Source organism: Bos grunniens, chromosome 26 (genome assembly GCF_055505025.1).
Source record: "Bos grunniens cultivar Pamir isolate PY7600 chromosome 26, Bosgru_T2T1.0, whole genome shotgun sequence".
In the NCBI taxonomy this organism is placed as follows: Eukaryota; Metazoa; Chordata; class Mammalia; order Artiodactyla; family Bovidae; genus Bos; species Bos grunniens.
In genome coordinates this window covers 17,282,464-17,305,950 of record NC_141190.1, presented here as the reverse complement: position 1 = coordinate 17,305,950, position 23,487 = coordinate 17,282,464, and the positions used below count along the sequence as shown (strand labels likewise).

Here is a 23,487-nt window from a genome sequence, read left to right as displayed (position 1 = left end):
GCACTCTCTGTGTTTTATGTTGTACTCTCATAGTCCTACCGATCTGTGTCTGTGACTTGACACCCGGTGCCTGCGATATAAATTGCTGCTGCGACAGTGACTGCTATCTTCTCCATCCGAGGACAGTTTTCTCCTTCTGCCTTCCAGGCAGCGTGAGGTGAGCTGCGATGTTCAGGTTGAATCCTAAAGGGGATTAAGTAATACTTGGAAGTAGGAAGAGTTTTGCCGTCGTGCCTCCCACCCCCACGTCCACTCCAAGGAATGGAACTCCCTTGGTTTTTCCCAGGAGCGCTGTCCCTCTTCTGATGCGCTAAAGCTGCTGCTGCTGCTGCTGCTAAGTCGCTTCAGTCGTGTCCGACTCTGTGCGACCCCATAGACGGCAGCCCACCAGGCTTCCCCGTCCCTGGGATTCTCCAGGCAAGAACACTGGAGTGGGTTGCCATTTCCTTCTCCAATGCATGAAAGTGAAAAGTTAAAGTGAAGTCGCTCAGTCGCGTCCGATTCTAGCGACACCATGGACTGCAGCCCACCAGGCTCCTCCGTCCATGGGATTTTCTAGGCAAAAGTACTGGAGTGGGGTGCCATTGTCTTCTCCCGATGCGCTAAAGCAGGGCTGCCCAATAGAACAGAACCTTCGTGTTGTCCCGTAGCTGCCCAAGGAGTCCTCTTTTTGGCATCTGACTGACAGAGGTGGGGCACCCTTCTTTGGATATAATCTTCCTTCTAAATGTACTTGTTCTTCCTCCTGTTTCCTTATAGGTCTGCAAGTTGGGTGTGTGTAGACAACTCTCTTATCTTCAGGAGTAATTCCCCATTTCCTTCGAGAGTTTTCATGGATTCAAATGGAATCAAGCAGTTTTGTGTCCATGTGAACAATTGTGAGTAGAAATATGCTGGCTATTTGTATTGCCTAATATTTTTTGAGAGTTAGCTTAGTCTCTGACTTTTTTCCTTTTCTTTGTTTTTTAAACCTTCCCTTCTCACCCCCTTGGATGTCTATCATCCTCCCTATCCTCTACCTGTCCCCCACTCTCTCTTTTTTCTCTTATTGGTGAACATTGGCAATCTCTTTTGCCCTATTGGCTGTGGATCAGAAAACCCATAGAGAACTTTAATTTCTGTCCATCCTCTTAGCTCAGATAATTACAGATAAACTATATCCCTGACTTGCTACAACCTCTATGAAGACACTCACTGAATTCCCAGTGCCTGACATAGGAGGCAACAAATACTATTTGAATGAATGTCTTTGACAAATGAGTCTGTATCAACCTTGTTTTTATTTCATGAGGCAACAGCATAGGGGAAAGAACATTCAACTTGGGTCTCAGCCCTCCATCTACTTACTGCTGCACAGACGTGGTGGGCTTTCCTGGTGGCTCAGCAATAAAGAATCTGCCTGTGATGCAGGAGCTGCAAGAGACCCAGGTTTGATCCCTGGGTCAGGAAGATCCAATGGAGGAGGGCACGGCAACCCACTCCAGTATTCTTGCCTAGAGAATCCCACTGACAGAGGAGCCTGGAGGGCTATGGTCCATAGGGTCACAAAGAGTTGGACATGACTGAAGCAACTTAGCAGACATGCACACTTGGACAAATCCCTTAGCATTTCCAGGCTTATTTCTTCAACAGGAAAATGAGAAATATCACTAATCCTAAATGTGAAAGTGTTCAGTAACTGCAGAGTGTAATAAACATGAAAAGTGGTTGGTATTAAAGTTTTTAAATAGACTTAGAAATTTGCTGGTGATAACAATAACATTTCTAAAGATATACATTTGACATATCTTTTTAAAATTTATTGTCTAAGAAGAAAAATGATGTTCTTACATAAAAGACTTAAATGTCCCTTATACTCTGAAGTCAGCTTATCCTGGTTTCATCTAACTGTTAGAAAATAAACTGCAAAACTATATTTGTTTCCTAAAACAACCAGTTTTGGGTTTGGGGGACTTGAATTTGGAAGCAGTTATCAGGAGCCTTGCTGCCATTCAGGTTGTGAGAAGATAAAGGGAGCAAGGCAAATGCTCCATTTTAAAGTAAGTTTGCAGGACTTCCCTGGTGGTTCAGTGGTAGAAAGTCTGTGCTTCCAATGCACGGACCCAGATTCGTTCCCTGGTGAGGAAATTAAGATCCTGCATGTCTTGAGGTGCGACCAAAAAAATTAAGGTATAAAATAAGGCTGCAGCTACACCGTACTTCCTAAATTTCCTATTACCTTCTACTTCCAGCCTTGTGAAAACGCTCAAGGGATATCGCAATAACATCCAAATTGGTGCTTCCTGCTTTTAATCCCCTCCTGCCTCCCATGCTATATTGCACAGTTTCCAGACCAATGTTTCTGTACTTTGTTTCCCCAACAACACCTGAGAGCCAGTCCCTTAGACATATAGAATACTTTGCATTGCTGTCATTTTATATGAATGTTGTGTCTCTCCAGGTAAATTGTCAGCACATAGAAAGGATGGACCATGAATTTGTCCACAGTGCTTAATATTTGCTGATAATGACCATCAGTAACAGACATTATTAGTCAGAGACTGTACAACATTGACCAAGTGGGGAAAACCCTAGACCAGGAATCAGAAGATCTCTGACCTACTCCTGGCTCTGTCAGATGGCTTTGTGGCCTTTTGCAACTCATTTACCTCTCAGGATCAGAATTTCCCAATGGGATTGGGCCACAGGACCTCTAGCCTCCCTCCACACCTGAAATTGTATCAGTCTAAGTCTAAATACCTTTAAGCCCTGTTATGTGTAATATTCCATATATGATGTTGGAAATTTTAGGCAAAAATTCTATTGCTATCCTCACCCATGCCCCTTAGGTGCATGATTCCTGCTTACCATCACTACCTCCAATATCCCTGCACTGAAGCGAGAGACAAAAGGTTAACTTTCTCTTACTCAGTTAAGCCATGAAAAAATGTCCAGATGGATATTTTCTATCTCAACTTTTTTTTTAGCTTAACTCTAACTTTTGTTCTTTCATTTGTAAAGATACATATAACTACATTTTTTTTTTTTTTTAGTGAGGTAAGTATTTCTTCCATGTGGTTTTCAGGGTATGAGTTCTGAAAGAAATAGTATATTAAACAGCTTCTGGAAGCTTCAAAATGTGAACATTTCAGATCAGAGATGGAAGATGATAGTCTGCAGACCAGGAACTTTAGCATCACCTGTTACAGAGCAAAGATTTTTCGATCTCTAATATGTACACACATCACCTGGGAGATGTTTTTGCTAACACGCACGTTCTGATTCAGTAGGTCTGGAGTGTGTCTTAAGATTCTGAATTTCTGACACTCTTCCAGGTTATGCTGGGGCTGCTAGTCTGTGCACTGGACTTTGAGTAATTCAGACCTAGGAGATACACAGAAAGTGAGTAGTGTGAAAGGCCCCACAATTGAGAGTTTTCTTCATTTCCTGTTCCATCAGAAAGCTGAAAAGTCAAATGATTAGGACCCTATGATCACAGAGGATAAAGGTCAGGCTTATGTAATATGGCATCTTCATTAGCTTTTGGGGAGGCAGATCTTGATTTCCTTTTGAATCTGTTCAAATGACCATAATTATGAAGAATGAAAGAAACTAGTATGGACCATTGTCTGCTACATTCTTTGTTCAAGTTAGCAGAAAACTTGGACGGTAAAGCAGAGTGGTGTTCATCACAAGCCATGCTCTGGGCAGGGGACAATATCAGAGGCCTTTATCTGCATCTCTTTCCTGGTTCTGAAGTGCCATAAGAAGATGGCTGCAGATGTTTAGAAAGATTTATACATTGCTATAATATAAATTACAAAATTGTTACCAAAATACCCTTTGGGTAGGTATTTGAAAAACTTGAATGTAGAAATTATAATGTGAAAAGAATAAAAGATGACAAATCCATATATTTGAAAGATGGAAACTTTATTATGAGGACTAGTCAGTTGAAGTTTAGAGGAAACTGGAAGACTTGGAGAGGACAAATCAGATATTGTCTCCAACTCTGCCATATTCCTATGGAAACAGTACCATTTTGTGGTTCTAGAGACTCACCTAGAATGGGACAGATGTGCACATTACCGAGACTCCTATTTTCATCACAGACTGCTAACCTTATATATTCCTGACATCAGAGGCTTGGAACTGACTGGCACTCTTTGGTCATATTCTTGTCTCAGATCTTAATAATAAACTATAAGATGATAGAAATCAAAATCATTATTGTCTCTGAAGATGGCACATTGATTGGGAAACTTCTGGAGAAAATCTATAACTTAATCTGAGTAGTAATAAAAAAAAGTGTATAAATGTTTAAAACTTCTTGAGTTTATGCTTAAGATTAGTGCACTTGCATACTTCACTGTGTATATCTTATGCCTGAATAAGAACACTCCAGTGTTCTTGTCTGGAGAATCCCATGGAGCCTGGCAGGGTACAGTCTGTAGGGTTGCAAAAAAAAAAGAAAAAAAAAAATATTTTTAAAGATTAGTTTCTTGGTATTCCAGATACATAAAAATGAACGATTTTCTTTTATCTAACCCACCTTTCTTTTAAAAAATTTTAGCAAGATTAAACTATCTCCAGAAGCTCCAAAAGGTCAATGCAACCAACTTCCAGGCCCTGGCTACAGAGTTTGGAGGTGAATCATTCACTTCAACATCCCAAACCCAATCACCACCATCTTTCTACAGGGTGAGCCTGGGGACGGGGAGGGATTGTTTGGTTGGTTTTTCCTCTCATACTGACAACTGACCTAGTATCTTTGAGGTGCCCACCTCAAAGTTAAGGTAAGCCATTACCTTTACCTAGCCATTACCTAGGTAAGCCATTGTCAGCTGTCTTGGAGGGAAGTATTGTCCACTTTAACAAGCTACTGAGTTAACTTTTGTTTCTTATTCTTTTCTGGTGGAGTTCAGTCCAGTCTCACTGTGAATAAATTTCTGCTCTCCTTTGTTTAGGCTGGCGACCCCATTCTGACTTACTTCCCCAAGTGGTCTGTAATAAGCTTGCTGAGGCAGCCTGCAGGAGTTGGAGCTGGGGGGCTCTGTGCTAAGAGCAATCCTGCAGGTGAGTCCAGAACACCAGGGCTACCCTTTTCGTTCAACTTAAAAGTAGGCTTTGTTATTTACCACTACCTTAATTCTAAGGTTTCCTGGAGAGTAAAAGTACAACCTGTGCTCGTTTCTTCAAGAATCTGGCAGATAGCTGTACCTCGGATCCTGCCCTCAATGCTGCCTCTTACTGTAACTTCACAGTCTTGAAGGTGGGTGTCCCTTCTTTCCCCACTGTCACCACTGTGGACTTAAAAGTCACCATGCTTCCCACTTTTGGGTTGTGGGGAAAGCACTGAACTGGAAGTCAGAATGCCTACTGCTGCTAAGTCGCTTCAGTTGTGTCCGACTCTGTGCGACCCCGTAGACGGCAGCCCACCAGGCTCCCCTGTCCCTGGGATTCTCCAGGCAAGAATACTGGAGTGGGTTGCCATTTCCTTCTCCAATGCATCAAGGTGAAAAGTGAAAGTGAAGTGGCTCAGTCCTGTCCGACTCTGAGCGACCCCATGGACTGCAGCCTACTGGGCTCCTCCGTCCATGGGATTTTCTAGGCAAGAGTACTGGAGTGGGGTGCCATCGCCTTCTAAGAGCTACATAAAAGGCAGAAGGCCAAGAAGCCCTATCATCTGAAGAAAGATGAAAGAAGTAGGGTTAGGTAGCCAGGATGAAAGATTCTCACCCTCCCAGCTAATGGAATTCGCTAGGGGAGGTAGGAGAGGGGGACATCACTGTTTCACCAGAAGTTCCTGCTTTTGCTGTTTGTTAGAGCTCTGCTCAGAGGAGGTGGGCATCGCAGTCCATCTAGCCTCCCCTCAATCTGCTCCTGGCATTTTAGTGTAAGGAAGAATCAGGTAGAAAAAAAGAGTTGATTTTTTTTTTTCCTCCCACAAATGTGAAACCACAAGCTCCTGGAGATTTTATGTAAGATACATGCACACTCATGTCCTTGCTGTTCTCTTATACCAGGTTCCAAGAGGTATGAGTGATCTGCAGAACATGGAGGTATGATGCTTTTTATCAGGAAAAAGAAAAAGAGAATATTTGATTCCGTTGCATCTGAGGCAGTTTCACTCTAGATTGTAATGGTAAAAGAGAATTATGTGTGATGTATCAAGCTGTTCAAGAATGAGTCTAAAACTGTCTGTGTGTTAATAAGTATCATATGAATAGTTCATAAGTATTAGCTAAGTTTGAGAAACTTTGGATTAAATAAAGTTAAACCTTATATTTAGGATGGAGTTCTTAAAGTTTTTAATACACTAGAAAGCCTTCTCAATCTCTAAGAGGGATGTGTCAGATACAGTATTTCTAAAACTTATTTGACCGAGGAGCCTTTGTTTTATATCTAATACAAGTAATGTTCCCCAAAATACATTTGGGAAGTGTTGAATAACAATGACTTTTGACCTGAAGTGGTAGACTGGCAGTGGAAGGAGAAAGGAAGGTGATTGTCAGAAAGGAAAAATACTCATTTCAGCATAATATATAAGCTAGAAGAGGAAATGCTTTCTTCTGCCTCTTTCCCGTTCCAGCTCCAGGTGCCTGTAACACCTGTCTCACAGGCTGGCTCTCCTGTGTTGGCTGGAAACACGTGTCAGAATGTTGTTGCCCAGGTAGGAGTGCTGACATCAGATTCGGGACTAATGTATGTTGATCAGCATTACCAGAGGTGCTTCATCTTCCATTAAGTACCAGACCAACCCCACGTGAATTTTTGTGCATTATCTGAAATTTAACATGCCAAAAGCTGAGCCCATCACCTACCTCCCAGCGTGTTTCAGTCGTTGCCATCGTTACTGTCCTCTGTCATTTCGTGTCCAGAATATTAAGATTATTTATCATTCTTCTTTCTTTGCTCATGTGCAGTCTGTTTAGTTTTTACTGACCACACTTTCTTTTGTTGACAAAATCAGTATCACCTGAAAGTCTGAAATAGACTTGTCAACTTCTTTTCCTCTATTCTCTCTGTTCTAAGCAACAAACAAAAGTAAGAATTATTGGAAAGCATCATTTTAAAACCTATGCTCAGAAATCTAAGGTTACCTTTACCTTTTTATGACTTCCATCTCCAGCTACTATCTTAACTCATCCTCAGACATGGTGAAAGCGAAGTAAACCAGATTTCCATTCCATGTTCACTTCTGCCTGTGCTCCTACTCACTTTCTCTGCATGCAATCAAAATTTATGTTTCGTCCCTTTCAATTCTTATCATAAATTCACCTCTCCCATGAATGCTTTCAAAGAGCTCTATTCAATTTCTTTTTTCATGTATAGATATAATATGAAGTCAACTTTTATCTTTTCATAGTATTTGTATTTGGCATTTTTAAGATAACACTTGTAGTCTCCCTTATCCAGTTATTATTTAAATTTAGATATAATTGATATATAAATTATATTAGTTTTAGGTGTACAGCATAATGATTTGATACATGTATATACTGTGAAACAATTACCACAATAAGTTAGCATTCATCACCACACATAGTTACAATTTTTTTCTTGTGATGAAGACTTTTAAAATCTGCTCTCTTAGCAATTTGCAAATACACAATGCAGTATTGTTAAGTATAGTCACCATTCTGACTTATTCAGTTATAGGAAAACCCTTAAAAAGAAGAAATCTGTCCTAAACATAATTGGCCCACAAAATATTTTTTATTAATTGATTCTACTTTTGTATTTCAGGTCGTCTATGAGATAGAGACCAATGGGACTTTTGGAATCCAGAAAGTCTCCGTCAGTTTTGGACAAACGAACCTAACTGTTGAGCCAGGCACTTCATTACAGCAAGATTTCATCATTCACTTCAGGGTTAGGGTTCTTCTCTTATAGGGGACCAAGAAGAAAGAAATATCGGGTTAGAAATAGTTCCCCTGCTTCTATAATACATGTAAGATAGAATAAGAATATGAAGGCCTAGTTCAGTCTGTCAACCGAAGTCTCAACATTTAATATTCTGTAATTTAACTTCGAGTGATAAGGATTCAGCAAGGTTTATTCATTAACATATTCCCCCAGCAAAGCAGGACTTCACGCACAAAGCCAAACACTTTTTTTAAATCGTCATTTTGAATCATAAACTTAGCTAACATCCCACACAAATTCTTTAACTAGCTTTTTTCATGTTTCTGGACATTCAGCATTTTATTCATGTCCGGCTTAAGTTTCTAGTCTTGATCACCACCTTTTGACTTTCTTCTACTTTCTTTCCTTTTGAACATAGCAGAGTCCAGTTTCTTCTCAACTCTACCCTCAAGTGATTCACTAAATCCCATGTCACTCAGAGTATTCATCTGTGGAACATCTATAGTTAATTAAAATATAGTTCTAAATTACATTTAAACTCCTCTGATTCTAGCTACACTGAACATAGCCCTGAGTTAATATAGTAATTTTGGAAAACAGGATTGAGAGATCTTTGATAGATCTTTAGTTGCAATCCTTGGTAGAAGGAGTGTTCAGATGGATATGAATAAGGATTTATTTTAGTGAATTGAAAAAAGTAAAAGATGCTGGAGGAGCAATTTTTGCAAAATGCTACACTGTGGAAGGAAGCCAGATTGTTCAGTGCAGCTAACCTGCAGCATTGCCTTAAGGAAGGGCATGAGGCCACACCGGAAAAGTGAGTGAGCTTGACTTTCTCCATACTGACTTTCCTTCACTCTTTCTGCAGGCTTTCCAACAGAGCACAGCTGCTTCTCTTACTGGGTCTAGAAGTGGGAATCCTGGCTATATTGTCGGAAAGCCACTCCTGGTTCTAACTGGTGATATGAGACACTCAGTATCCTTTTTGGGTATCTGGGTGGCCTACTACAGCCTAATGACAAAAGCTTTAGTTACTGATCTTTTGGATTTTCCGATTCTGTGATTCCCCATTTTTTAGGTAGTGAGGATTTCCTTTGTTGTTGTTTCGTTGCTGTATCTGACTCTTGAGACCCCATGGACTATAGCCTGCCAGGCTCTTCTCTCTGTCCATGGGATTTTCCAGGCAAGAATACTTGAGTGGGTTGCTATTTTCTTCTCCCGGGGATTTTTCTGACCCAGGGATCAAACCCATGTCTCCTGCATTGGCAGGCAGATTCTTTACCACTGAGCCACTAGGGAATCCCCAAGGACTTCCTTTACCGAACTATTAATATATTATGTTCTCAAACGCAGATGGTATCAAAGGCTTTCGAACTTATATTAGACTGGCTGAAGGTGAGGATCCTGACTGAATTGTGTTTATTTTAATGAGATATTTAAGGTATATGGTCATTTTTGGAAAAACAATAATTCTCTGTTTTCATTGCCAGAGGGAAGCAAAAATGTTACTTGAATAATATCATGATATTAGTAAAGTACCAATAGTGTTAAGCAAATATTAAGCATACATTTTCCAATCGGCCTACTTTTGCTTTTATGATCTCCTTGACCATCACTTTCCACCTCAGATGACCCTCTTACAGAGCCAGGGTGATGGAACTTGCTCTATTAAGAGACACGAAGTACAATTTGGAGTGAATGCAATATCTGGATGCAATCTCAGGTAATACTTTGCTTCCACATCATTTTTAACAAATTTGTCTCTACCTGTAGGGAATATGTGATGTGGCAATTTTTATATTTTGAATTAGAGTTCAGAGAATGTTAGGAATAGTCTTTAAATAATATTGCTAAGAGGGGTTGTTTTTTTTTTTTTTTTTTTTTTGAGTCTTTTATACCTGTGAAGGATTGTTTCCCACAATTTATTTTTGGTATTATTTCTGATGTTTGAATGAATTACATTTTGATGTTAGCACTGGACTCGACTCCGTGCTGTTTCATTTCAGGCTGAAAAGGGTGGACTGCAGCCACTTGCAGCAGGAGCTTTATCAGGCTCTCCATGGAAGTCCCAGACCAGAGCACATTGCCATCTTTGGAAATGCTGACCCAGCCCAGAAGGGAGAGTGGACCCGGATCCTCAGCAGGAACTACAGTGTTTCAGTAAGGAAAGAAATACACATTCTGACAAAAGCTTACTTTCCTCCTTTATTTATTAAGATTAAAACCAGACCTGTTTCCATAGTTGGTTTGGTTGTCACAGAAGAAAGATAATGTGGTTGTCCTAAAAGAAAGACTGTAAGAAATCATGGCCATCTGAAGTCATCATTTCAGGTCAGGTATATATATATAACTTTCCTTACTTAGAGAAAAATCTCAAGGTAGAAGGTTTAGAGAATAGTATTAAGAAAAAATAAAAACCTCAATACCCACTACCCCTGACGAAATCTCATTCAGCTCTTTTCTGTTTTTATTCTTTCTGGTGGCCACGACATCAGTGCTTAGCCGGTGTACCTCTTGATTCCAGTCTAAGTGAAATAGCGAAATCTGTGTGTCAGAGTAAAAGAAAGAAATCTACTTCCTCTTTTGCCCCCTCTAGCCTGGAGAATTCCATAGACTGTATAGCCCATTAGGTCACAAAGAGTCAGACAGGACTGAGTGACTTTCACTTTCACTGTCCCTCCTGGCTTTAATCAACTGTATCTTTATTTCCTTTCACTTAAGCTTTTTATTTCTTGTGTAAGTAATACATACGCTTGGCTCAAAATTCCAAAAGTACAAAAATGAAACTCTTTCTCAGACAGCTCTTCCCTTCCACAGAGGCTGAGTTATTACTTTCTTTCCTTCCAGAGATATTACATGCTTACACAAGTAAATACTCATATTTTTTTAATCCAAATGATATAAGATCATAAATACTGCTCTGCACTTTGCTTTTTTCTCTTGATCTTGAGAGTTTGTTCCATATCAGTATATAATAAGCTTCCTCATCCTTTGCATGGTATAGTTGCATTTTATTCCATTATATGGATAAACCATAAATTATTTAGGCAGAACATTCAGGTTGTTTTCAGCCTTTTGCTGTTATACACAGTGTGGCATTTTATAACCTGGTTCAGGCACAATTTTGTACATGTGAAAATAAGCCTATATGAAAAATCTTAGAAGTAGAATTGCTAGATCCAAAGGTATATGCATCTAAATTTTTAATAAATATTGCAAATTTATTTCCCATACAGGTTGTACCTATTTACAAGCCCCACCATCCATCTATGGGATGGCTTATTACCCATACCCTCAATACTAGGTTATCAAGCTTTTAATCTTTGCTTATCTGATAAGTGAAAAATAGTATCCCAATGTAGTTTTCTTTTTCTCCTACTATGAGTAAGGTTGAGTATCTTGACATACAGTTGAATAATTCTTATTTTCTTCACTATGATTTGTTTATATCTCTTGCCCATTTTTATTGAATTACTAGCCATATGACTTGTAGAAAATCTTTGAGTATGTGAGAAATTGTCTCTTTTCTGTTATCTGATTTATAGACATTATTTCTCAGTTTGTCATTTGTCTTTTGACTTTGTTTATGGTTTTTATGCCATACAGAAATTGATTTTTATATTGTGAGATTTATCAGTCTTTTTTTCAACTCTTGAATTTTGGTTCAGACTTTGAAAGGCCTTTCCTCTTAGATTTTATTTTTAAAGTGCCCCCTTTCCCTTTCTCAGCACTATTATGACTTTATTCCTGTATACTTCTTTCCTTTTAGTGAGACTTGGGGGATACGTAGATGCATGTAGATACATGTACTTGATCCAAGTACATTTTATTCCATTATATGGATAAACCATAAATTAATTTATTTAGGCAGAACATTAGGCAAAGCCTAGATTATTAGGCAAATAGATAATTAGGCCTAGATAATTAGGCAAAGCCTAGATTATTGTATCAGTCATTTGATCCAGTCTTTGGACAACTGTAGTCAAATTAAGTTTTCTTAAACCTCATAAAGCCATACCTAGGGAGCGTGGTTTGGGGTGATACATAGCTGAGTATTAAGAAATGGTTAGTGACGAGGACTGAGATTATAGCGGAATTTACTCTTTATGATTCTTAAACCTACTATTTACATTTTTAAATCACATTTTTGTAGAATATTTGATAACATGGAAAAATTTTCCTAATATAGATAGAAAAAATGAAAGGGAAAGTGTTCTAAAATATTTGGAACAAACACATGAAAAGGTCATTAGTTAGTCAATATCATTAGCCATTAAGGAAATGCAAAACCACAAGGACATACCAATTTATACCCACTGGGATGGCTATAATTTTAAAAATGGATAAAAACAAGAGTTGGCAGCAATGTGGAGAAATTGGAACCCTCAGACATTGCTGGTGGGACTACAAAATAGTAGAGCCAATTTGAAGAGTTTGACAGTTCCTGAATAAATTGAATGTAAACATGGTCTGTCTTCCCCTGTTCCTAGTTTAGACATGTTATTGCCTATGTCTGCTGCTGCTGCTGCTAAGTCGCTTCAGTCGTGTCCGACTGTGTGACCCCACAGACGGCAGCCCACCAGGCTCCCCTGTCCCTGGGATTCTCCAGGCAAGAACACTGGAGTGGGTTACCATTTCCTTCTCCAATGCAGGAAAGTGAAAAGTGAAAGTGAAGTCACTCAGTCATGCCCGACTCTTCGCGACCCCATGGACTGCAGCCCACCAGGCCCCTCCGTCCATGGGATTTTCCAGGCAAGAGTACTGGAGTGGGGTGCCAAGTCTTACTATAAATAAAAAGTGTGAAGTCAGAAAAGCAAGGCATATTTGAGGATAGTTTGTTTTGCTAAGTTATCATAACTTCCTGATTTATGTCCTCACTTCCACCAGTCCTTCCTGCATCTTAGAATTAATTGTCCTGGAGTCAGACTGCTTAGTTGGGCTTCATAATCTAACCCTGAAACATCCTTCCTTAATCTTTCCACTGTTTGTGCGTTCAGATCCATTGCTTCAGTCAAGTGGTCAGCTCGGGGCCAGTGCCTCACACATGCCTGGCACATAGGAGACCGTAACAACTGTACTTAATCAGTAACTGCCCCTCAACGGCATCATGTGCTATTCTAGTTGCATACCATTTATGTGCCATCTCTCTACCTAAATTTTCCTTTAAACACCATTTCCTCCATCACACATTACTCATCCCAGTTCTATGAAGCCATCCTCAACCAGAAATGGCTGCTGCTTCTGGCATTCCACAATAGTGACTCCACCACTCACTGGGCACTTCTTATAACCCTTGTACATGGGCTTATTTATGTTTTATTTATCTCTATGTTAGTATTTCCATTTTATTTTCTATTTTAGTTTTTCCATTTTAGAATATTATCTTTTTTAAGATCATGGACAATAATAACCTCGGATATGCAGATGACACCACCCTTTTGGCAGAAAGCGAAGAAGAACTAAAGAGCCTTTTGATGAAAGTGAAAAAGGAGAGTGAAAAAGCTGGCTTAAAACTCAATATTCAAAAAACTAAGATCATGGCATCTGGTCCCATCACTTCATGGTAAATAGATGATGAAACAATGGAAACAGTGAGAGACTTTATTTTTTGGGCACCAAAATCACTGCAGATGGTGACTGTAGCCATGAAATTAAGACACTTGCTCCTTGGAAGAAAAGCTATGACCAACCTAAAGAGCATATTAAAAAGCAGAGACATTACTTTATCAACAAAGGTCTGTCTAGTCAAAGCTATGGTTTTTCCAGTAGTCATGTATGGATATGAGAGCTGGACCATAGAGAAAGCTGAGTGCTGAAGAATTGATGTTTTTGAAGTGTGGTGTTGGGGAAGACTCTTGAGAGTCCCTTGGACTACAAGGAGATCCAACCAGTCCATCCTGGTTGGAAATCAGTCCTGAATATTCACTGGAAGGACTGATGCTGAAGCTGAAACTCCCAATACTTTGGCCACCTAATGCAAAGAACTGACTCATTGGAAAAGACCCTGATGCTGGGAAAGATTGAAGGTGGGAGGAGAAGGGGACAACAGAGGATGAGATGGTTTGATGGTATCACCTACCTGATGGACATGAATTTGAGCAAGCTCCAGGAGATGGTGATGGACAGGGAGGCCTGTTGTACTACAGTCCATGATGTGGCAAAGAGTCAGACATGACTGAGCAACTGAACTGAACAATAATACGACCTCTTATGAACTTCTGTGTCCTTTCCCTAAGCCACATTGTCTTCTCTGTTATTGTGTAATGTTTAAGAAACAACAGCTACTTAATGCATGATAAATATTAATAACTACAGGCAACCATCAGCAATTACCCATCAAGTGCTTCTTTACTCTCCTGCAGGCTATGCACTGTACTTCCTGCTGTGTCATACCAGTTTCCCTGGAGATCCAGATACTGTGGGCATACATAGGCCTCCAGTCCAACCCACAAGCTCATGTGTCAGGAGCCCGATTTCTATACCAACTCCAGTCCATACAGGTAAGCCTTGCAAAGCCTAGATTATTATATCAGTCATTTGATGACCAGTTAATTTTTTAACTTCCTGAAAGTCAGTTTATGCTACCAGCCAAAATTCTAATGTTTGGTCAGAATGAGCTGAAACAATTAACTTTCAAGTAGATCCTCCCTAACTGGTTACTGAAATTAACATGTTTTCATGGTAAATTCAGTCTATATTTTTTCCCTGTGTTTTTTTAAATTTCATGACTACAGTATAGGTTACTTTGTTTTAAATTATCATACTATAATTACTATACAGTTTGATTCAACCACAGAAAAGATATTCTATGACATTCTATGTATTCAGTGACAGTCACACATTTGTTAGTCTCTGGCCAATTGGTTGCTGTTAAAGTTACTACTGTGGCTAGTTTGTAATCATCAATTCTTGGCTGATTGCACTCCATTAAAATAAATAATTTTAATATGTAGTAAACATATACCTGCTGTTTAAGATGTGCCATAGGACAGTTTTATCAACTGCCTACAGCTATGGGAAGTTCAAAAATAAAATGATTAGGTCCTGGTGAACTTCATGTATGAACTGATATGCCAGATTATTATTTTTTAATGGAAATTAAAACTAATTGAAATTGTTACCTGTAAGTCATTGATTTTACCTCCCAGAAAAGAAAGAAACTAGAGACTACATTTAAGTCAGAAGTAAAATACCTTTAGCTCTTCCCTCACACAAGTTGAGCACCTTAGCTCTTTATGCCTATAAATGTGTTCAAACTCGTTACCAGAAACTGTATTAATACGAACATTCCATTCTTTCTGTGTTGGCTTACTGAATAAAACAGAACTCTTTCTGTAAGATTCATTTAACCTGTTACAGATATGGCACTGAATCTATTGTTTTATATTTATGAACTGTATCTTTATTCATGAATACCTGTGTAGTTTGGGAATATACCTACAGGATTGTTCTTTTTATTTTCCTGAATCTCTGGTTCTCTTAGGCATTGAAGCTACCCAGTGCCTCTGTCTTTTCCAGGTATTTTTAATCATTGTATTTTTCTAGTATTTAATAGAGGTTAGCTTTTCAGGTTGGAGAAGGCAATGGCAACCTACTCCAGTACTCTTGCCTGGAAAATCCCATGGGCGGAGGAGCCTGGTGGGCTGCAATCCATGGGGTTGCCAAGAGTTGGACAAGACTGAGCGACTTCACTTTCACTTTTCACTTTCATGCATTGGAGAAGGAAGTGACAACCCACTCCAGTGTTCTTGCCTGGAGAATCCTGGGGACAGGGGAGCCTGGTGGGCTGCCACCTACCGGGTTGCACAGAATCAGACACGACTGAAGTGACTTAGCAGCAGCTTTTCAGGTTAGTCTGTCCCCTCTACAAAATCACACTTACAGTCATTCACATCTAACTGTCCTAAGTGGTTAACAGCTGAGAATTTCAGTTGTGCTTTATTTGTGTATAACTGAAGACACAATTTCTATTCTAGTGATGGAGCAAAAATTAACTCTGTTGAATTTATTAATACTGAGGGGTGATTTGGGATATGCCAAATCATGTGCCCTTACTTAGTGTGATTTAAATGATTTGCAAAGGTAATTTTGACTATACAAAAATGTTCACTTCAGAAGCTCGCTTCCATGAAAGATACTATGCCCTTGTAAAAGTAAAAGGAGTTATGACTCAATAGTGTCATATCACAAAAAGTTCAGTTCAGTTCAGTCGCTCAGTCGTGTCCGACTCTTTGCAACCCCATGAATCACAGCATGCCAGGCCTCCCTGTCTATCACCAACTCCCGGAGTTCACCCAAACTCATGTGCATCGAAGCCAGCCATCTCATCCTCTGTCGTCCCCTTCTCCTCCTGCCCCCAATCCCTCCCAGCATCAGGGTCTTTTCCAATGAGTCAACTCTTCTCATGAGGTGGCCAAAGTATTGGAGTTTCAGCCTCAGCATCAGTCCTTCCAATAGCAAATGCAAATAATTCTATAATAGACAGTTTTATCATCTGTATTGAAATTTTTTTACTGCAGTCTTGAATGGAAATTTTCTCCTGAAGTCACATAAGTACTCATTTTTTCTTTATATGTTTATACTGATTATTTGTCCTTAATTTTAAATCACTTCCCTTTATCCACACAGGCCTGTCTCTCAGGACTTCCTGTGCAATTTTTTCTCATTAGGCAAGAGCCTATTCAAAGAAAACTAGTATACATGTTCCAAAGTGTCTAAAGTAATAAAAGGAGGAGCTAATTAAGGAGACATTTTGCTGAAGGTATATCTTCTGCAGTTCTTCTCCTTACCCCATGGGCCATCCTTTGAAAGTTTGTAGTTGACAGTGGTCTCACCCAGGCTGTGTCAGTCAGCATAGTGTGTCTGAATGATGGCATAAAACTAAAGCTGAGTAGCAGACAAGCAGCCTGTAGCCTGTTTAGCCTGTGGACTTGTTTGATTTGCAAAGCATTTTGTTTTTTAAAATTTGTGTCAGCATTTAAAAATCAAGAAATTTTACCTTGACATCCAGATCTCTGACTTGTCTTGAAAATCTGGTGATAAGAGATCCTACACTCCTTCATGGCATAAAATCTACCACCAATTGGTGAAAGTGAAGGTTACTCAGTTGTGTCTGACTCTTTGCAACACCATGGACTATACAATCCATGGAATTCTCCAGGCCAGAATACTAGAGAGAGTAGCCTTTCCCTTCTCCTGGAGATCTTCCCAACCCAGGGATCGAACCCAGGTCTCCCACATTGCAGGCAGATGCTTTACCAGCTGAGCCACAAGGGAAGCAAGAATATTGGAGTGGGTAACCTATCCCTTCTCCAGTGGATCTTCCTAACCCAGGAATCGAACCAGGGGCCCCTGCATTGCAGGTAGATTCTTTACCAACTGAGCTATCAGGGAAGCCATACTGAATGGTGATTGCCACTAATAAAATACCTCCTTCACACAGCCTGCAGCTACCCACCCTTACCTGCCCCACTTCTCTCATTTAGGTTATCTGCTTAGCCTGGTAGGATATTTATGTTTCTACACCTTGAAGTGAAGGCTGTCTGAAGTTTGAACTGAACTGTCAAAATGACTTTTCATTGTATAAATGTAGCTTTAGAAACACTTTAAATTCCTCTCACTACAAAAAGTAAAATAGCAACATTTTTGGAATGTTCCCAAGAACAAACTACAAAATAAAGAAGAATTTAAGCAAAACATTGTGTAGACTTACATCTTCTTGTCTGATAATAATAATAGAAAAACATCTATTGAACATTTACTATATGACAGGCACTGGTAATATCTTTTATAAGTATTTTTTAAATAAGTATTGAATTATCGCAACAAACCCATTAAGTAAATACAGTTTATTACATGGTACTCTGCTGTTTATGTTTTTGTACTAATTGGGCCTTTACAAGATTATAGGACTGCCAGATGTCAGTAGCTTTTTGTCTTTTTGTTGGGACTATTACTTTTCTAAAGAAAAAAAAAAACAACAAAACAACCCTGCTGGCTCCTAACTAAAGGGTATGTGGTAAGAGCATCTCTCAGCACTTTGAAGCCAGACTGGGGCAAGGTATTTCATTATGCAGAGTAATTTCCCTATTTTGGGTTCCATACTTCACTCTGTCCTTTCTATATACCTTGAAATCCAGAATTTCTCTGGTTTAAATTTTCCAGTCTCTCGTTGAAACAGGGAAAGGGTGGTTGTCTGATTTCATTGAGGAGGATATCACTCAGTAACCATGTTCTGTCCCTGCCTCATCCCTACCTCCCTGTTATCTCCTATTACTGAGTCAGGGTTCTACAGAGATCCTCTTCTAGTTTCTGAAGGCTTTTAGGTTTGGCCTTCTAACCCTCTGTGAAACCTTGCTTCCATCTATTTTCTGTATTCATGTATTATGTTCTCTCTCCATTTCAATGAAGATGGAGTTTTGTATTTGTTTCTTATTAGAGTGGTTTTAGGATATATAGAAAGAAGACATGCCTTTACATTGCCATCCTAAAATCAAGTCTAGTAGTAGCTCTTGATGAGCCTATATCCTCAGTGAATCTGAAAAAAACAACCCAATTCAAAGAACTTTTACAAAAAACATGCAGGATTTCCCAGCTGTGAAACACCACTGTAGACTTAAATATATATTCAAGTGGATGGCTTCCCTGATAGCTCAGTTGGTAAAGAATCCACCAGTTTGATTCCTGGGTAGGGAAGATCCACTGGAAAAGGGACAGGCTACCCACTTCAGTATTCTTGGGCTTCCCTTGTGGCTCAGCTGGTAAAGAATCCACCTGCAATGCAGGAGACCTGGGTTCGATCCCTGGGTTGGGAAGATCCCCTGGAGAAGGGAAAGACTACCCACTCCTGTATTCTGGCCTAGAGAATGCCGTGGACAGTCCATGGGGTTGCAAGAGTCAGACATGACTGAGCAACTTTCACTTTCATACATGAAACTAAAAGTTGCTTTCTTGGGCTCATAGCTATCTTAAAGGTCTGTTCTCAGTATAGAATGACCTCAAGTTCATAGAATGACCAAAAGTTCCCTGATTTGGGAGTTTGCAGAGCTAATGACACTTCTCCCTACCTGAGTTTGAAACCAATTAAAAAGAGTCAGATGGAGATCACAATTCCAGCTTTATCACTAATAAACGCTAGGCAGGTGGTTATGACTTGAGTGTGCAGCAGGGAGCTTCCTAATGTACAACTGCACTCTTCCATTATGAGTTCAGTACCCCAGTTTTAACCACAATTCCTCCTGCTTGTGGGCAGTTTAAAACTTGCCCTCCCCCAAAGGCTCTGAAATGAGTCAGAACAACACATTAATTAAATCAACTCTTAGGTAACACTGAACACAAGGCTGGAAATCCATTCTCTATTCTATTTTCCATCCTAAAGTATTTCTAGCCATCCCAGCTTATATAGCTCATCAGGCATTCTGCAGTGAGGTTAAATAACAGTATTAACATATTTCAGTAATGTCAACTGCAAAAGATTTGCTCCAAAAATTGAATACATCCTCTCCCCATTATGAAGTTCCTAGGGAAAAATTAAAGTCCGAACAGGAAATCCTTTTGTAAGTTACAGTCTAAAGAAAGGTTATTGCTTATTCTTCAGTAATAAACTCCTCCCCGTTTTTTTTAATCTGGTTAGTCTCAGCCAGTCTTGGCTGGAATCAGGGAACCCTGGCATCTTCAGCCTAAGCTGGCTGTACTTAGAATGCATGTGGGGCTTTCACAGCCACAGAAGTTACATTAATTGTATACCAAGCCCTGCATGAACATCACTGTTTAAAAAAAAAAGTCCAGAGAGTTAGTATGACATGCAAAATTATCACAGCACTGGCCCCACATTCATTTTTAAAATATCAATAGAAGGGTTATACCAAGCAAAATTATGTTCCTAGAACCTGACATTTACTGTTGCCAAAGGCCAAAGCCGAGATAATATGTGGCATCAGAGTGAAGACAGAAACAAGATAGTTACTTACTGTCAAATTATAATCAAAAGTTTGCCTGGTGAACAGAGTTGGAACAAAGGGAATTAATTCAGTTTAGACAAACATGATTCTAGTCATCAGGCTGCAACCATATCTACCCAAAGCTACATGAGTCAGCTTGACAAGGTCCCTTTTCTTGGGAGCATCGTTTTCATTTGACTTGAATTGGTGGGTGATTAGGAGGATCCTTTCTAACCCTGAGATTCTGTGAATCTTGATTTTTTTTTTTTAAATCTACATTGCTGAAGTTCTTTGCCTTTTCCATGAAGTTTCATGTTTCTTCTTGCAACTGAAGAAGGAAGAAAATTGCTGCTACTACATACACTAGTACATGTATACTGTTTCAGAGCCTGGAGCCATTTGGGACATTGTAAGGTAGAGCTGCTAAACGCGTAACAGGAGCAGTGGCTTCTCTGTTATCAGGCCAGCTCCCCAGCTAGGGGAAGCTGGAGTTAGTCTTTTGGTAGGTGTAAGTGTTCACAGTTTTGGTCCAACTGTTGCTAAGTAAGTAATTTCCTGTGTCTCAGAAAGTGAACTGCATAGCAGTCTGTTATGGGTCTTTATTCAGGGTAGTAATAATAACATTCAAATTGGAGGGCTGTTTGAATGGGTGCCAAGCACTGACCTGTCATGGACATTCTTCTTGCAGGATTCCCAGCCCAAAACAGAAGTACCTTTGAAAACTGTGGTGACCTTTGTGGACATTACCCAGAAGCCAGAGCCTCCAAGAGGCCAACCCAGAATGGACTGGAAATATCCATTCGACTTCTTTTTTCCCTTCAAAATGGCATTTAGCAGAGGAGAAGGCTCTCAAAAAGGCTCCATCTTTCCCATTATTATCCTGTGTCTCCTATTGCTTGGAGTTCTCAACCATAGAGACTAAGTGAAGAAAGGAGAAGAATCAGATTTCAGTTTTCCCCATGGGAAGTTCTGAGGCAGCCTACTTATTTTGGCTAAACAGATCCTCACCTACTCATGACCAGAGGACAGCATTTAGGAAAACAGAGGACCTATCTGAAGGAGTAGAAGGAGGCCATATGGCAACTTTATGTTTAATTTACTGAGAAACTGCCACACTACTTTCCAGAGTGGCTGTGCCACAAGCAGTATATGAGGCTTCCAGCTGCTCCACATCCTTTTGCTATTGTTTTTATTTTAGCCATCCTGGATAATGGATGTAAAATGGTCTCATTGTGATCTATCATACCTTTTTAAACTATAGTATATGAGATCTGTCAACTAAAAAAAGATTTACAACTTTAGAGTTGTGAGTTAAGTTTTATTTGGGGCAAAATGAGGACTGCAGCCGGAGAGGCAGCATCTCAGATAGCTCTGAGAGACTGCTCCAAAGTGGCAGTGGGAAAAAGAAATATATAAGGTTTTGGTGAAGGGGGAGTTCAATACCATAAAGTGAAGTCGCTCAGTCGTGTCCAACTCTTAGCAACCCCATGGACTGCAGCCTACCAGGCTCCGCCGTCCATGGGATTTTCCAGGCAAGGATACTGGAGTGGGGTGCCATTGTCTTCTCCATTCAATATGTATCAAAAGCCTTAAAAATGTTCATAAACTTTAACCCAACAATTCCACTTATTAAACATTATGGGGTGGGGGGATGTCCCAACAATAAAGTGGAAAGTGGAGTCGCTCAGTCGAGATTAGTTAAATCAACTATGATGCAACCATAGATTGAAATGTTGTACAACCACTGAAAATTGAGTTAAAATGAAGTCGCTCAGTTGTGCCCTACTCTTTGCGACCCCGTGGACTGTAGCCTACCAGGCTCCTCCATCCGTGAGATTCTCCAGGCAAGAGTACTGGAGTGGGCTGCCAGTTCCTTCTCCAGGGGATCTTCCCCACCCAGGGATCGAACCCGGGTCTCCCACATTGCAGGCAGACACTTTACCATCTGAGTAGACCAGTCCTTATTGCCATATGAAAATACTCATGATCTATTTTTAGTGAATAAAATAGGCCATGAAATAGTACATATACTTTACGGTCCTAATTTTGTAAAACAAAAATATTTATACATATGTACTTAGACAAACAAAAGTCTGAAAGACTAGCATGTTTAAAATGGGAATCTCTCTTAATAAGCATTTCTGATATTTATGATCAGAAAATAAAACTGTATTTTAAAGAAAGGAATTTGCTCTCTGGAAAAAAAACCCTCCCTGTTTATCATATATAGGGTTTCTTATTTATGAATAACTTCCCATTTCTGTTGATGTATTTGTTTGCTTGACATTTAAGCTTGTCTTTTAAAGCAGGAGTTCCCAAAAGTAGTCACATCAAAATCTGGGGTTCTTTAAAAATGTTGATTCCTAGGCCCTGTATCTAGAGATTCTAATTCACCTGCTAGAAGAATCTGTATCTTTTTAAAAGGCTTTCTGGTGCTTCTGATGTTCAGCCTGGTTTGTGAAACTACAAAGGATATTCCATAGTCTGGCCGAAACTGGTTTAAGTGTTTGTCCTAACATTGCCAGCTCGTATAACATGTCTGCTGGCCTAGCCTACTCCCTTTTCTCTGAGAATCCCCCATCACATAGAGCTCTGCTGTGTTTGAGTTATCTGCATGACCCCTCCTCTCCCTGCCACAGCTGACTAGACCAAAAATGGGAGACCTGGGGCAACTTAGGCCAGTAAGGTTTTCTCTCGAGGAATATGAAACTGGGACCAAGCCTAAAAGTCAGTGGGGAATAGGCACTGAAGATATTTTAGGGCTGAGGAAGCCATTTTTAACCAATGTTCACTAGGGAAGAGTGTATCTTAAAAAGAGAAAAAAAGAGGCAGATGTGCAGATATAAATGTAAAGAAGAAACCCAGAGATAGGGGAGAGTCTTGATTCCCAGATTCTAGTTCCTTGTATCCACCTCTTAAGAGATCCAATTTTACCTCCTGCTTTTGGAAACTACTCTCTCCAGTAAATTGTTTTGTTTGAATAAGTTTCTGTTACAAGTAAAGAGCATGAGACTAAGATAGCTTTAACCTAGTACTCTCTGGCATGTGAAGAAGCAGTCCTCAACCCTGCCTTCTTATACTTGGGTTCTAAATAAGCCACTTCCTATGTAACTTTCTGGTCATATCTAGCCATATTTCCACTTGCTGAGACAAAAATCCCTCCAATCAAAAGAGAATCTTTTTTTAATTTAAGTCACATGCAGGAAAGAGACCATGGCTGAAATATTTTTCTTGATTTCTTTTCTTTTTTTAACTTATATTCACTATTTTTATTTATTTATTTCAAAAGGCAAACGATTATAATTCTGGTATTTGATTTTCCCAATCCACAGTCATGTATCCCACTCAACTTTATTGGTGGAGTAGAATATTAACAATAAAATAGTAATGAAAACAAACAAAATGTTTGGGCAGTGTTAAAGAATTTTCATATTTGATCTTAGCAATGCTATAGGCTAGTATATGCAGAATATACTATATAGAATATAGGCAAGTATAGAAAGTAGACAAGGACAGTATTACTGGGCCCAAAGAAATTAAATTCATTCATTTATCAAATATTTATTGGCCATTATGTGCCAGGAATATACTTTCCTGCTCTAAGGAGCTTATATTCTAGCAGGAAAGGCAGACAAACAATTATTGTTTAAGGTGATGTGTGGTTTGAAGTGAAAATGTTAGTCACTCAGTGGTGCCTGAC

General features: G+C 39.5%; 1 protein-coding gene across 4 annotated transcripts in view; it reads left to right on the top strand.

The window, feature by feature from the left end:
• TCTN3 (tectonic family member 3) overlaps positions 1-21,088 on the top strand; it is a 48,022-nt gene extending 26,934 nt beyond the window's left edge. For all 4 annotated transcript variants that reach the window (XM_086378864.1, XM_086378863.1, XM_086378865.1 and 1 more), the window contains 13 exons: positions 34-157; positions 760-878; positions 4,553-4,680; positions 4,947-5,055; positions 5,136-5,251; positions 6,006-6,041; positions 6,572-6,652; positions 7,729-7,854; positions 8,717-8,824; positions 9,477-9,571; positions 9,855-10,008; positions 14,211-14,348; positions 20,476-21,088. In XM_086378864.1, coding sequence (XP_086234990.1) covers positions 34-157; positions 760-878; positions 4,553-4,680; positions 4,947-5,055; positions 5,136-5,251; positions 6,006-6,041; positions 6,572-6,652; positions 7,729-7,854; positions 8,717-8,824; positions 9,477-9,571; positions 9,855-10,008; positions 14,211-14,348; positions 20,476-20,709 — 1,568 coding nt within the window. In that variant the 3' untranslated portion in view covers positions 20,710-21,088. The remainder of the gene's footprint in view (positions 1-33; positions 158-759; positions 879-4,552; positions 4,681-4,946; positions 5,056-5,135; positions 5,252-6,005; positions 6,042-6,571; positions 6,653-7,728; positions 7,855-8,716; positions 8,825-9,476; positions 9,572-9,854; positions 10,009-14,210; positions 14,349-20,475) is intronic.
• The last annotated feature ends 2,399 nt before the right edge of the window (positions 21,089-23,487 follow it).